At 52.8% G+C, this 13,404-nt stretch overlaps 1 protein-coding gene across 1 annotated transcript in view; it reads right to left on the bottom strand.

Annotated features, from left to right (window-relative positions):
* Window positions 1-3,868: 3,868 nt before the first annotated feature.
* Window positions 3,869-13,404, bottom strand: part of TSPEAR (thrombospondin type laminin G domain and EAR repeats) — a 36,103-nt gene continuing 26,567 nt past the window's right edge. Inside the window, exons 7-12 of the mRNA XM_078609257.1 lie at window positions 13,002-13,234; window positions 11,796-11,982; window positions 10,046-10,275; window positions 7,302-7,486; window positions 5,601-5,702; window positions 3,869-4,022 (exon numbers count right to left, since the gene is read on the bottom strand). Coding sequence (XP_078465383.1) covers window positions 3,869-4,022; window positions 5,601-5,702; window positions 7,302-7,486; window positions 10,046-10,275; window positions 11,796-11,982; window positions 13,002-13,234 — 1,091 coding nt within the window. The remainder of the gene's footprint in view (window positions 4,023-5,600; window positions 5,703-7,301; window positions 7,487-10,045; window positions 10,276-11,795; window positions 11,983-13,001; window positions 13,235-13,404) is intronic.

The raw sequence follows: 13,404 nt of genomic DNA on the forward strand, positions 1-13,404 counted from the left end.
GGGGAGCACATACAAACCCCACACTCACTCTCACGCACACTCACTCACCTTCACTCACTCACTCTGCAGAGCAGGGGGAGAACATACAAACCAACAACAACAACAACCGCCATTCACCACTAAGTGGCGGTGACGTCATCACGACGCTTGTGCCAGGCCATGTGCACCTTGAGGCCACGTGAAGTGTTGAACGCCCGCTGGCAGGAGGTCACGGGGCAGACCCAGGTGCCACGGGTCGACTGACTGAGATGACCGAGATGACTGGCTGATGCACCACCTGTGCACCCTACTGTGCCAACTTGCTGAGCTTTAGCCACCCGGCGCTCCGCTCGTTGTTGTGAGCGTCGCACTTCCACCCTCCGTTGTTGCTGGAGGGCGACAGCCTCCAACTGCCCAGTAGCGTCCTTCACGAGCCTCCTCCACAGAGGCCGATCTTGACACCGCTGGTACCAGTCATCGGCAAGTCCACTCAGCTCCACGTCCTCCTGTACCACATCATTCCATCTCTTCTCTAGCCTGTGCCGCGCCCGTTTAGCCCCCTCGATCTGGCCGAACAAAAGCTGTTTAGGCATGCGGTGGCTGGGCATGCGGTCTACATGACCCAGCCAACGCAGCCTTGCCTGCCGGAGGAGCTCACCGATGGGACTTTGCCCAGATCTTTCAAGGATTTGTGAGCTCCTCACACAATCCAGCCTGGTTAAACCCAGGATGGATCATAGGCAGGCCAGCCTAAATGTTTCCAACCGACGAAGATGCTCCATTAGGGGGGTCCACGTTTCGCAAGCATAGAGAAGGGAGGGAATGACTGTGGCCGAAAAGACCTGAAGCTTTGTGCGGAGCGACAGACCAGGTAGCTTCCACACAGCGTTACGCAACCGATGAAAAGATATTGCCGCTTGACTGATTCGGAGTGAGACCTCTGCTGTTAAACTGGAGCCACATACAAACCCCACACACTCTCACGCACACTCACTCACTCACACTCACTCTGCAGAGCAGGGGGAGAACATACAAACCCCACACTCACTCACTCTCACAACAACCGCCATTCGCCACTAAGTGGCGGTGACGTCACCACGACGCTTGTGCCAGGCTATGTGCACCTTGAGGCCACGTGAAGTGTAAAAAGCCCGCTGGCAGGAAGTCACGGGGCAGACCCAGCAGGTGCCACGGGTCGACTGACTGAGATGAATGGCTGATGCACCACCTGTGCCCCCTACTGTGCCAACTGGCTGTGCTTTAGCCACCCGGCAAACCACACAGTCACTCACTTTCACACACACTCACTCACACTCACTCTGCAAAGCAGGGGGAGCACATGCACACCCCACAGAGAAAGGCATCCAAATCGAATCGCTCCCAGGGCCTTCTGACTGTGATGTGCGAGTGTGACCACTGCGCCACCCTGCCACCCGAGGTGACTGTGTCTTCTCTATTCTTTGAGCACCGCTGTGTTCTTCTACAATATGTAGCATTTGTCACAAATTAATTACTGTGCAGCACAATGATAATAATACAAATACATATGCATTGTTTCTTGTAGAAAACAAAATACAAAGCGTGAATATAAAAATTATACAAAATACTTTTGCATTTTGAAAAGCACCAATATTTTCTGATAATTTTTCAAATCTCCAGTGTTTTTGTTGTTGTTCCCCTGTCACCCGTCTTAAATAGATCGATAATTAAGAGCACCGATACTTTGAGAGGTTTCAGTTCGCCGAGTGGAATCCAGGCCGCCGACTTGCCGAGCAGCGACATATTGCACTCGCGACCATCGCAACCGTCGTGTCGTCACGATGACGCGTTGAAACGTGACATCACAACGACGCAATAACACGTGACAACGCGATGACACGTGACAACATAACGACGTAACGACACGTGACAACGCGATGACGCGACGACACGTGACAACACGACGACACGTGACAACACGTGGCGATGCGCCAAACACCCTTCCCCGGTGTGGGTCTATGGTCCTCTAGGCGAGAGGCCGGCCTTTATTTCAGCCGGCTCTGTCCCGGTTTGGCAACCAAGAAATCTATCCGCACCTGGCACAGCACATCCAGTATACCTCTCATTGCAGCAATCTATTGCGCGCAACTGATATCTGCGGCCAAATACGAGCAGTTGCACAAAGTGGTTTCTCACAGTAGAAACAGACTCCATTTTGAAGCGATCTGCTCTAAGGACTACGATGTTTCCATGGCTAAAAACCTTGCACTGGCTCCCCATGAATTCAAGGATACAGGACAGCTAATGCTTTTTTCATTTTACCAGGTAAGGGCCACTGAGCTTCCTACGGAGCTCACCGAACGACCGGCTCATCGCATCCAGCACTAGCGCCATCCTGGCTGAGCGGTGTTTCCCCATAGCTACACCGGCAGTGGCCGTCTGCAACTTTCTCTCTCACTGCTGCAAATTTTTAGCAGCATGTGAGCACCATCATCCACCTTCATGCATCAGCTCAAGGCTCTGACCTGTCCAGGCTCTCACCTGATCCAGGCTCTCACCTGATCCAGGCTCTATCAACTGTGTAGGCTGGTGTATGAAGGACTTTGAGCTTTGGCTCTGCGCCTCTGAGTTCCCGATAGAATATTGCGTCCGATTCCTGAAATACGTGCACGTCATGAATCATGTTCATGATTATTTGCAGCGACTGTTTAAATGTACCGTTTAGTTTTTCTGTGTTGCGCAACTGCTCGCTCAGATGTGGACTAAGCAGTTGCGGACGGTTAAGTCTCTTGAAATTTGAGAGTGATTTGGTTGCGCAACTGATTGCTTGGGCGTGGTGGCCCTGGCTTTTAAAAGCACACCGCTAGCCAGCATATATTAAATGTAGCAACGACATAGTTCCTTACAATTCCATAATATTAACAATATAATCCGATATATTATATGAAAACATAGCATTGTAGTCGTGGAAATTATTCTCATTATTATTTATAGTGAATGTATTTACACCTGAATGCGTTGGTTAAAACTAATTTTGTCTTTCAGCAGACGTGCCAAATGTTGGCTTTGTGCAACCGGTAAGAGACGCTGACGACTGTGAGTGCTGTTTTAGCTGCCCTTGCCCCGCACCTTCGATTGGCACGGTTGGCTACGTATGGTGCGAAAGAAGTTCAATGTACGTACAAATCGTACACCGCGCGCAAGCAGCACCTGCATCGAAGCGCCATCGAGGAGGACAACATCGGGCGGCTGTCCACACGCTAACGTCCTCTCACTAACGTCGCCCCGCTAACGTCGCCCCGCTAACATCCGGCGGCACGGCAAGGGCTCATGTCCGGCGGTTCCTTAGCAGCGATGCGTTCGGCTCACCAGGGCATGGCGACGAGACGCAGCGTGGAGACGCAACAACAACAGCAGCAGCAGCAGCGTTCAAAACAATCCCCGTCCCACCCCCGTCCCGCTCACTCTCCTCTTCTTCTTCCCCAGTCCCCTCCTTGACTATTCCCCGATTTTCTTCTCATCCCTCCCTGCCCGCCCCCCCTCTCCAGCTTCCCATCCAGTTTCCTAGATCACGGCTGGTAACACAGCTAGCTGCCTGTCGACGCGTTTCCCCCATCGCCCACTGAACCGTCCACTTCGGTTCCGTACTGCTGTTGTTGAAAAGCATAAATAAAATATATATTTTTAATAGAGGTTTTGTTAAAAACCTCCTGCTTGTAATGGTTGACGTCACGGGCCTCAGGGTGCATCTCAGTTGCCCGTCCAGCGCGATGCGAGCCACGCGGGGGGCGGGGGGGGGGCAGTGAGGATACCGCCGAGTTCCAAATGCACCCCTGCCACCCCCCCCCCACCACCACGGCTTTCGCGTCTCCCACAACCGCTCATTCCCCCCACCCCCCCCAACCCTCCCTCACGACACGTTGAGCCTGAGCACCTTGGACACCTTGTCGTGCGCATTGGAGTAGAGGAGGTAGCGCTGGTCCCCGATGACGGCCTTCTCCCAGTCGGCGCACGCCACCGTGGGCAGGCGGTGCACCGGCACGAAGCGTTCGTAGCCTTGCCACCTGTGGGGGGGGGGGGGGGGGGGGGCACGCGCGGAGTGGGGCACGCGTTACACACGCGCCCGCCGAACCACGGCAGAGAGGGGGGTTGAGTTTTAAAGGGGGCCCCGGTGCTGATTCGATGCGGCCCCCCCCCCCCGCCACCTCTTTTGTTTGCTCAATTCCTTCCCTGCCAGTCGGGCAGGCTGGCCGAGTGGTCTGCGGGAGCGGCACGCAAGAGGGAGGTGGTCGTGAATTCTCAACTCCTCCAGGGTCGAGACAAAAAAACGAACAGTGGCGTAGCTAGGATATTTTGCGCCCGGGGACCAACTATTAAATTGGCGCCCCCTCCGTTTAATCACATACCAAAATATAATTACATGACATGTAGGCTGTGTGTGGCGGGATATATAAATTTTAAGGTTGAGGTGTAGATTTGTGCAGTAGTTTCAGGCTGCCGCGCCCGCCGCAATAAGTTATAATGTAACGTCATAAGCCTCATTTTAGCGCCCCTTTACCTTGGCGCCCGGGGACATATGTACCCCCCTGCCCCCCCCTAGCTACGCCTCTGAAAACGAGCGCCACTTTGCAGAGCAGTCAACAGCGGTTGGCCTGTGGATAGACTGCACCCCCCACCCCGGCATAGGAATGTGGACTTTCCACCGCTGGCTCATGGCTGTAAACGGGAGATGAGTGCTGCATCAGTGATCATTTGGAGAGCGGATCGCTTCGACTTAAAAAATAAATACTCTCTACCACCACCCATGGCCGATGTCAAACGCTCCGTCGTTATTCACCTTGGCTATTCAGCTCCGGTTTCTAAATACACGAGGTGAGTATTATAAAGCCGAACCAAAGTGAAAACGGACAAAACCCCTTTTCATGTCGGCCCATAACTGCCCCTGTTCAGCATAGTGAGGTCTATGGGTTTCCTTTCCAAATGAGGGTTTATCACAGTGCCTGCATTCGACCGTTTTGGCTGGGCTCTCAAACTTCTAGGCCCTGGGCCAGAGCCCCTAAAGGACCCCGGCCTTATCTGGCCCCGAGGGGGCACAGATTGAGCGACTCCCCTTAGATGCCATCATTACCGATCAATGCCAACTCAATTAAGGATCGTTAGTGAATTCTCGAGGCTGCATCGCATGAGCCTCGCGCAAACGCTGCATCTCTCGCGGAGAAAAAAACACCGACCGCCCTCGTACAGGGCGATCCATATATAGGTACCCCCACTGATTTCTAACGACCCTCTTTTGCTTTCCTTCTCGACAGGCGATTGAGTATCGTGAAAGCGACGGCTCCGTATCTTACGCGGGGTGGGGGGGGGGGCAGAGTGATAAGGTGGCAGCACGCTTCGGCAGAGCGTTAAAAGCACGCAAATGAGTCGCGTAGAGTTTTTTTGGGGGACGTGTCGAGACTTTCAAACGAGACTCGTTGTACTCCACATCAATTCTCCCCGTTATTGTCAGGGCGGGTACCTATAAATGGATCATCCTCTGCATATATTTTTTTCACAACGGAGCACGCTATCCGGACGACGACTCGCCGATGGCTCCGCGCGATGACATGATACCAACCTCGTCGACGTCACGGGCGAGTACTCACCTGTATATAACACTGTTTAACGAGTAGCTTGAGCCGTCGAACGAGTTGGCGACGATGAGGTATTTTTCATCGCCAACGGTGAAAAACTCCCAGTCGGTGGCGCTGGGAAAACAAATCAACGGTTGAACGTTGTGGGGAGGGGGGGGTGTATTGGAACCTCGTGGAACACATTGCCACCTCGTGGTGTGACGAGGGTGGCTCTCTGTGTCCATGCCCGCCGGCCGTGTGAGGAGGGTTTCCTTCGGTGCGTGCGTACAGCTAGCCACTGCTCTGAACAATTCAATGTATCTGTGTGATTATCGTGCGATGGACATTGATCTCGGCGGCAGAGTGGCTGGGGAAATGCTGGCCACCTGATTTGTGGATGAGAGGTCACTTGAAAGGGCTCTCAGAGGTATGCATTTTGTTCCATATTTGTTTTATTTTACCAGGTACGGCCCCACTGAGCTATGAAGTTATTTTTCAGAAGGTAGTTAACAAACGCTTTGGTTCTTTCGGTAAAGTCACATAGGTAGAAAAAAGAATAGATCACGACGTTTCGATCGCAACACAAGCAACCGTCAGCAGTCCTCCTGCTGTGTATGTTTCACACCTGATGACGGTGTTGCGATCGAAACGCCGTGATCTATTAGTTTTTCTACCTACGTGACTTTACCAAAAGAACCAAAGAGTATGGATTCCTGCAGTCACGAAAGCTTCAAATCAAGGTAGTTGACGTCTCACCACCGCGGCACCCCTGTGCGGGAGCAGTGGTGTAGCGCCTGGTATGCAGGAGGTCGTGGATTCGATCCTGACCTTGACGCCTGCATATATGGAGTTTGGATGTCCTCTCTCCCCATGGTGGTGTGGATTTTTCTCCGGGTCTTCCGGTTTTCTCTCCACATTTAGAAACGACATCACACGTTTAGAGTGTTTGGCTGCTATAAATTTCCACATGGCGAGCTATCATTTGTAGCCAGCTCGCTTCTGGACAAGGAGCTATACAGCTCAGTGGGCCTTACCTGGTAAAATGAAAAATACTAAAATAAAGTTGTACCCCCTGAGATCACTTTCAAGTGACCTCTGGTCCCCAAAGCATGTGGCAGAATGTTCCACCCACTCTGCCACTGAGAGTGATGTTCATCACATGCCAATCAAACACAAATTTATTTACTTCTCAGACCTTGATTATAAGACAAATTAAGTGCAGCACCATATTTAATGTAACGGTCATTTGGGCCGTCACGATCTGGTTTTCATCATCACAGGCTGCCGCTGTCTGGATTATAACCCAGGGCCCCAGCGGTGTCAGCTCAGTGCTCTGACCTCTGAGCCACTCGGCCTCCTCAAGCGATACAAATCTAAAGCTCAGGGAATCCAACTATTTAATCATCGCGCGACAAACTCACCAGCGCAGGACACAAAACTAGAACCGTCGTATCCACATTTACTTGTCCCCCCTGAAGGCGTTGGAGCTAGGCACGTGATTCACGCGGACCGGGAGCCGGGGTCACGTTTTGCCGGTGGCTCCGAGTCGGTTGCGTTCGGGCTTCGTGAAATTAGCGGATTACGCGCTAATCTCCGCTTGCCAGGCCTCTAATTTTCGCGGTGGTGATTTGCCGCTTTATTAAAAGGTGCCGGAGGCTCGTGGACATGCGCGGTCCCGCCAGCCGTCGAGGCGTCTGGCGGGGGTAGCGGAGCACACGCCCGGCGCGGGTTCACCTGTAGGTGAGGATGTCCTGGAACTTGACGAACATGAGCTCGGCCACGTTGAGCTCGTAGATTGTCGAGTTGATGGCGTACTCGCTCGTGTTCATGATGTGGGGCCCGAAGTTGACGCCGTTGGCGACGGCCAGGAACGTCCTGCCCTCGATCGTAAACGCCTCCCAGTCGGTGGCACCGCACGTCTGCGGGCGGACAAGCGGACATCACGGCCTCTGCACCACGGGACATGGGTCGCGACCGAGGTGGTGGACATCCCGCTGAACCTGTATGGGTGAGTATCCTCCCTTCACGCATCGCTCGCTCCCTCACGCACTCACTCAATCGTTCACTCACTCGCGCACTCACACATTTGCTCGCTCCCACACACACACACTAACTTGCTCACTGACTTGCTCACTCACTCACTTTCATACTCACGCGCACGTCCACTCACTCTCACACTCGCTTTCTCACTCACTCACACACTCACTCGCTCGCTTACTCACTTACTCGCTCACTCGCTCACTAACTTGCTCACTCACTCCCTCACACACTCAGTCGCTCACATACTCACTTTCTCACTCACTTGTTCACTCGATCACTCATTTGCTCGCTCAGTCACTCTCTGACTCACTCGCTCACTCAACATCTGCTAAACCTGCCAGCAAATCCCCCCACCATGTCGAGCTTCGAGCCACGAGACTCAACCAACCCAAATGAGCAATGAGCGACTCCGTTTCTCTCGTGGTGTTTCCATGGGGGAGGCTCTATGAGAGAACGTGCCCCCTAATGGACACTGCCCCTCATGTGCCACCCCCTTCATCCCATTGAGACGCAGCTCCTCTGGGTGACCGAGCAGGCACTCATCTTGCAAAACCCATCCCTTCCTTCTGGCAGATATCACCGCCGCCACACAGCTGAGACGTGACCTCCGCCATCGCGAGCAGAGTGCGGCATAACACAGGGGGCCCCGGAAGCAGCCAACCGGGGGGGGGCAATCTATCCTGTCAGCGGGCAAGACAATACGCCAATCAGCGCAATTTACACCACTGCCACTTGCCTAAGGGCCCCGACAAAAGATCTACCCCTATGACTGGGAGGCAGCCTCGCTGGCAACGGTCACTGCACACGGGCACCTTTGCGCAACCCTTCCACGTTTTGATTCTCAACGTCGCCGCTACGTCATTGTGTTTAACAGCGTTCTCTTTCTCGTGGGTTCGGCTAGAGGTCAGAATCAATAACAAAAGAATCCTCAAAAGTACAATTTAACACCAAGGGTTTAGCGACCCAATATCATCCATAATAGAGGTTTTTTGTTTGGTTAGATCACCTGATTATAAATGCTGTGGGTTTATTCTCGAACACACCAGTGTGCTGAACTAGTAACTAATTTGCACGTTTTGTTTACGTGACAAACTTTACTGATTGGCTGAGTCGGGTGGTGGCGAGTTTAATGACACATTTATTTTTACGTAATCTAATCCAACGAAAAAAACCCCTCTGTTATGTAAAAGCACAATTAGGCGCAAGTTCAGTCTGATTTGCTTTTGCGAGTGGGGAACACGTTCACATTTAGCGTGTCAGTGCGCACAAACCGCACCGGCTGTGTTCAGAGTGCCGGAACCTACAAACCGCGATGCTTTGTATGCCACAACCCCGGTGCCTTGTTGCGGGTTTCTAGAGGCCCTGATGGTGGTGGTCGCTGTCAGGAGTTGAAAGGCCTTTCGCGCAGAGCCGTGCGCTCGGGCAAAAGACATGAAAGTTACACACGTGGAGGTGCCAAAGATAAGATAAGCGTGTGATAACAGCCGAGATGCCGGATAGCCGGAGGCAACCTCAGAAGTTACTGTAGACATTTGTGAGCATGCGAGGGCTCCGTAGAGATAGAGATAAAGAGGGGGATCCACGCGCCCTCCCGCACTCAAGATAAGTTCGTCATAATTGTAGGCGCGCACACGCTGACGACACTTTACTCTCGAGTCCAACCGCAGGGAGCCGATGCGCGTAAAAGCTGGACGCAGTGAAACACGTACGGCAATACGTAGCGTACCACGTGGTGAGTTAGATCTAATGCTGCGGCATAGAGTGATTGGCGTAGGCCATGTGCGCACCTTCGATTAGCACAGGTGGCTACGTACTGTGTGCAAGAAGTTCAACATACATAGATATGGCCAGGTGTATGGAATGCAATGGGGTCGCCCTGTCAGATTGGCTACGCACTGCGCAGCCCGGCGTCTGGGCCCCATTGCAGTTTCACCACCAAGTAGAGAATGAACCTGTATGGCCTCTTTTGATTAATTCAGCAGGTTCATCAGAATTAATTCTGCTGCCCGTTGTAGAGATACTAAAACGAAACTTTTTACTTTGTTTTACCAGGTATGGCCCACTCAGCAATATATGTATTTTTCAGAAGCGACTTGGCCCCAAATAATAGCTCAACGAAGTGGCTTATCGCGTGAAAATTTATGACAGCCAAATACTCTACGCACATTTTGATTCTAAATGTGGAGGGAAAAACCGGAGGACCCGGAGAAAAATCCACGCGACCGTAGGGAGAGAGAACACGCAAACTCCAAATATACAGCAGGCATCGTCAGGATCGGGATCTATACGACCTCCTGTATACCAGGCGGAGTAGTAAACATCTCGCCACCTGCGCCGCCCCGATACGAGGCCCCAAGCCACAGTGGGGGCGGACTCTGGGGTGGCACAGAGCGGCAGCGCAAACCCGGCGGCGACGAGGACGTGACGAGGCCGGGTACCTCGATGGCCTGAAAGAAGACGAAGCTGCCAGTCTGGAGCACATAGACGCGCGACTCGACGCGCGTGGAGGCGCCGTCGTAGGTGTTGGCCACGGCCAGGAAGGAGAAGGCCCCGACGCGGAAGAACTCCCAGTCATAGGCGCCGGCCGTGGGCACGCGCTGGAACTCGTCGAAGCGCCGCTCGTGGCAGTTCCACTTGTAGATGACGCTGTCCGTCAGGAGGTTCTGGTCTGCGGGCGTCATCGCGCGACGGTTACTTGTTTTGTTGTTGATATTGAAAAAAAACCACGATCGGTTTTAATCGTCAGGTTTTGCATTTGCTGTCCGTTATATCGGGGGATGGTTTCCGTGTGCGCACTGCTGGCCCAAGTGGGTTACGGGAGATATCAGCTGTAGCCGAACATTGTTGGCAAGCCTGACCACGGACTACGCTGGCTTCGCCAAGTGGGGAATGATACAACACAGGCAACAGCGCAGTTGTAATGGCCTCTCATTTAATTTTCATGGATTTAATGACTGCTGGCTGGGCACAACGTGGGCAGCACCTGGCATCTCTGGGTTTCTGAACCCATGAGATGGCACGGGCTGGCTTCCCATTGATATTATTTTTCCCGTGTTCATGATGCTCTATGGCAGTGGGTGTGAGTGTGTGAGTGAGTGACTGGCCAAAGCCAGTGACTGGCCAAAGCCAAAGCCAGTCACTCTTCTTTAAGCCATGGAGTGTGGTTTCACTGCACTACAAACACAGGTTCAATTCCCGCTCATGGCCAACACAAGTTACGAAAATATATAAACAATCCTGGGCCTCCCCTTGGTCGACTCAGCCAATGGTGGAGCCAGGATTTTCAGGTAGGGGGGGCAACCCTTCCAACAATGAAAAATTATAGAGGAGTTGTTAGAAAGTAAGGACTTGTTCCTTGCTTTTTATTCGACGCGTGTGTGGCGATAGCGCAGCCATTGATCGAGGGTCGATTTCGAACCGTGTGTGATCGACATCGCGCTCGCTGAAGGTGAATGCCTTCGGGAAAGTCGTGTACTGTATACGCAACTGTGCACAATTCTGTGAGTCACTTATAACTGCTTTGCCGTTATTTATTGGCAATTATGGATTCAGACTATTGTCCTATCTTCTAATAAAGTCCCTGGCACGTAATAATATGCTACAACGTGGCAGTGGGGGTCGCAAAATGCCGATTTATTACTAATAAACCCCAATGATCCAATCGAAATTAAGGATTTCTATAGCCTCAAATGAGTACCTAGTGAGGTGTGTAAACATCGCCCCCTTGGAGACAAAGGCGGCCGTGCATGTGTATTTATTTTGCACAGAGTCTGGCCACAATTTACCGTGGTCACATCACCGCTAGTTAGTGGAGAATAGCGGTTGACTCACGCTGTGCCACAGTGGCGAGATGTTAACTACCTCGCCTGCTATGCAGGAGGTTGTGGGTTCGATCCCGATCCCGACCCTGACGCCTGCAGTATATTTGGAGGTTGCATGTTCTCCCCGTGGTCGAGTGGATTTTTCTCCGGGTCTTCCGGTTTTTCCCTCCACATTTAGAAACACGCTTTTAGAGTCTATTTGGCTGCTGTAAATTTGCACTTGATAAGCCACCTCATTGAGCTATCATTTGTGGCCAGATCGTTTCTGAAAGAATAGCTCAGTGGGCCTTACCTGGTAAAATACATTTTTCAAAAGTGTTAGTTCTGGATAGATGTACTAGTGTGTGTGTGCGACAAAGCAGGGCACCTTTTGCGTGGTTGGCCACTGCCAGGTAGGTCTCGCCGCCGATGCGAAACGATTCCCAGTCGCGGGCGCTGTGCGTGACGATGCGCTGGTACGGCACGAAGAGGCGCTGGCGCCGGTTCCACTTGTACACCACCGAGAACTCCTGCCCGCTCGCGTCGCTGCCCAGGTTGGCGACGGCCAGGTACGACTGCCGCACGAAGCACACGCGTGGATCTCACGTGCGTCTGTACGCGTGCGTTGCGTGCGTGTGTATCAGAGAGCGGCGGCATCGTGGTTTTGTGCACCGTGCTGATTCTCCCCGTGACCCAGGTTCAATCTCTAGCCGAGAACACCGCAGGTGGCAGCTCAAATCTCTTAACCCTGCAACGGCGCTCGCTCAGCCGAGTGAGCATCGCGAGGGGAGCGATCGCGGCGTGCTGATGGAGGGGGCCGGTGACTGTGCGGGAAGCACCGCAAGTCAAATGGGAGCATCCACCCTGAGGCTCGAAACCCTCAGGGTCCCTCCTGGCAAAGCACCCCCCCCCCCCCGCTCCACCCTCCCCCTCCGAAGCGATCTCCCTTCTCATCTTCTAGTCTCGACAGTAGCGGTCGATCTGATGACAAGCCACGAGGACCTGTGGTCACCACCCAACCCCCCCCCCCCCCCCCCGGCCTCAGCCTCGTACAGCCGCAGACATCCTGACGAGTGGGGCAAGAGAAGATCCACTCCTCGCCCAGAGGGCCATATTTGACATTCTCCTGTCATGTGGGTCAGCGATCCTCAACCGGGTCTCCGGCAGTATCCCTTTAGTTGGACACAAACTATTTTAAACTGAACAATTGTTTTCTTCTATTTTACCAGGTAATTCTCACTGAACTATATCGCTCTTTTTCAGAAGCGACCTGGCCACAATTGATAGCCCAATAAAGTGGCTTATAACGTGGACATTATAGCAGCCAAACACTCTGAACGCATGATTCTGAATGTGGGGGGGAAAACTGGAGGACCCGGAGAAAAATCCATATGACCACGGGAGGGGAGAACACGCAAACTCCAAATATACAACAGGCATCAGGGTCGGGATCGAACTCACGACCTCCTTTATACCAGGCGAGGTAGTTAACATCTGCTAGCCACCGTGGCAGAAAAGGCCCTGCGAAGAGACCTGGTAACGACGCAGCAATACATCGGGGGGAAATAACCGGCAAAGCCAAAAGCGGACGCACGTCTTTAGCGATCGTGAAGAACTCCCACTTCTCCGCCTTGTTGGTCTGGATGACCTGGTAGGTCTGGAACGTTCCGTTGCTCCACTTGAAGATGATGGAGCCCGCATTGGCGTCGTCGCTCGCCACGGCGGCAAACACGCCGACGTTCTTGATCTCAAACACCTCAATGTCCCGCGTCCCCGAGTTGGCCACCAGGTTCTGGTGGTCGTCAATGTAATTGAGTCTCTCCCCAGCTGGCCCGAATAAAACATGCCAAACGGTTACGGCAGTCAGTTCGCCCCGAGACCAACGCAGCGTCGACGCACATGCAGTGTGTAGCTCACATTCACGGTTATATTACTGTATCAATGCTTTATTCACGTCTTAATACGTTTTAAAATCATGCTGTTTTCTGAGTTTTACA

Source organism: Lampetra planeri, chromosome 31, assembly GCF_965212315.1.
Source record: "Lampetra planeri chromosome 31, kcLamPlan1.2.h2, whole genome shotgun sequence".
Taxonomy (NCBI): Eukaryota; Metazoa; Chordata; class Hyperoartia; order Petromyzontiformes; family Petromyzontidae; genus Lampetra; species Lampetra planeri.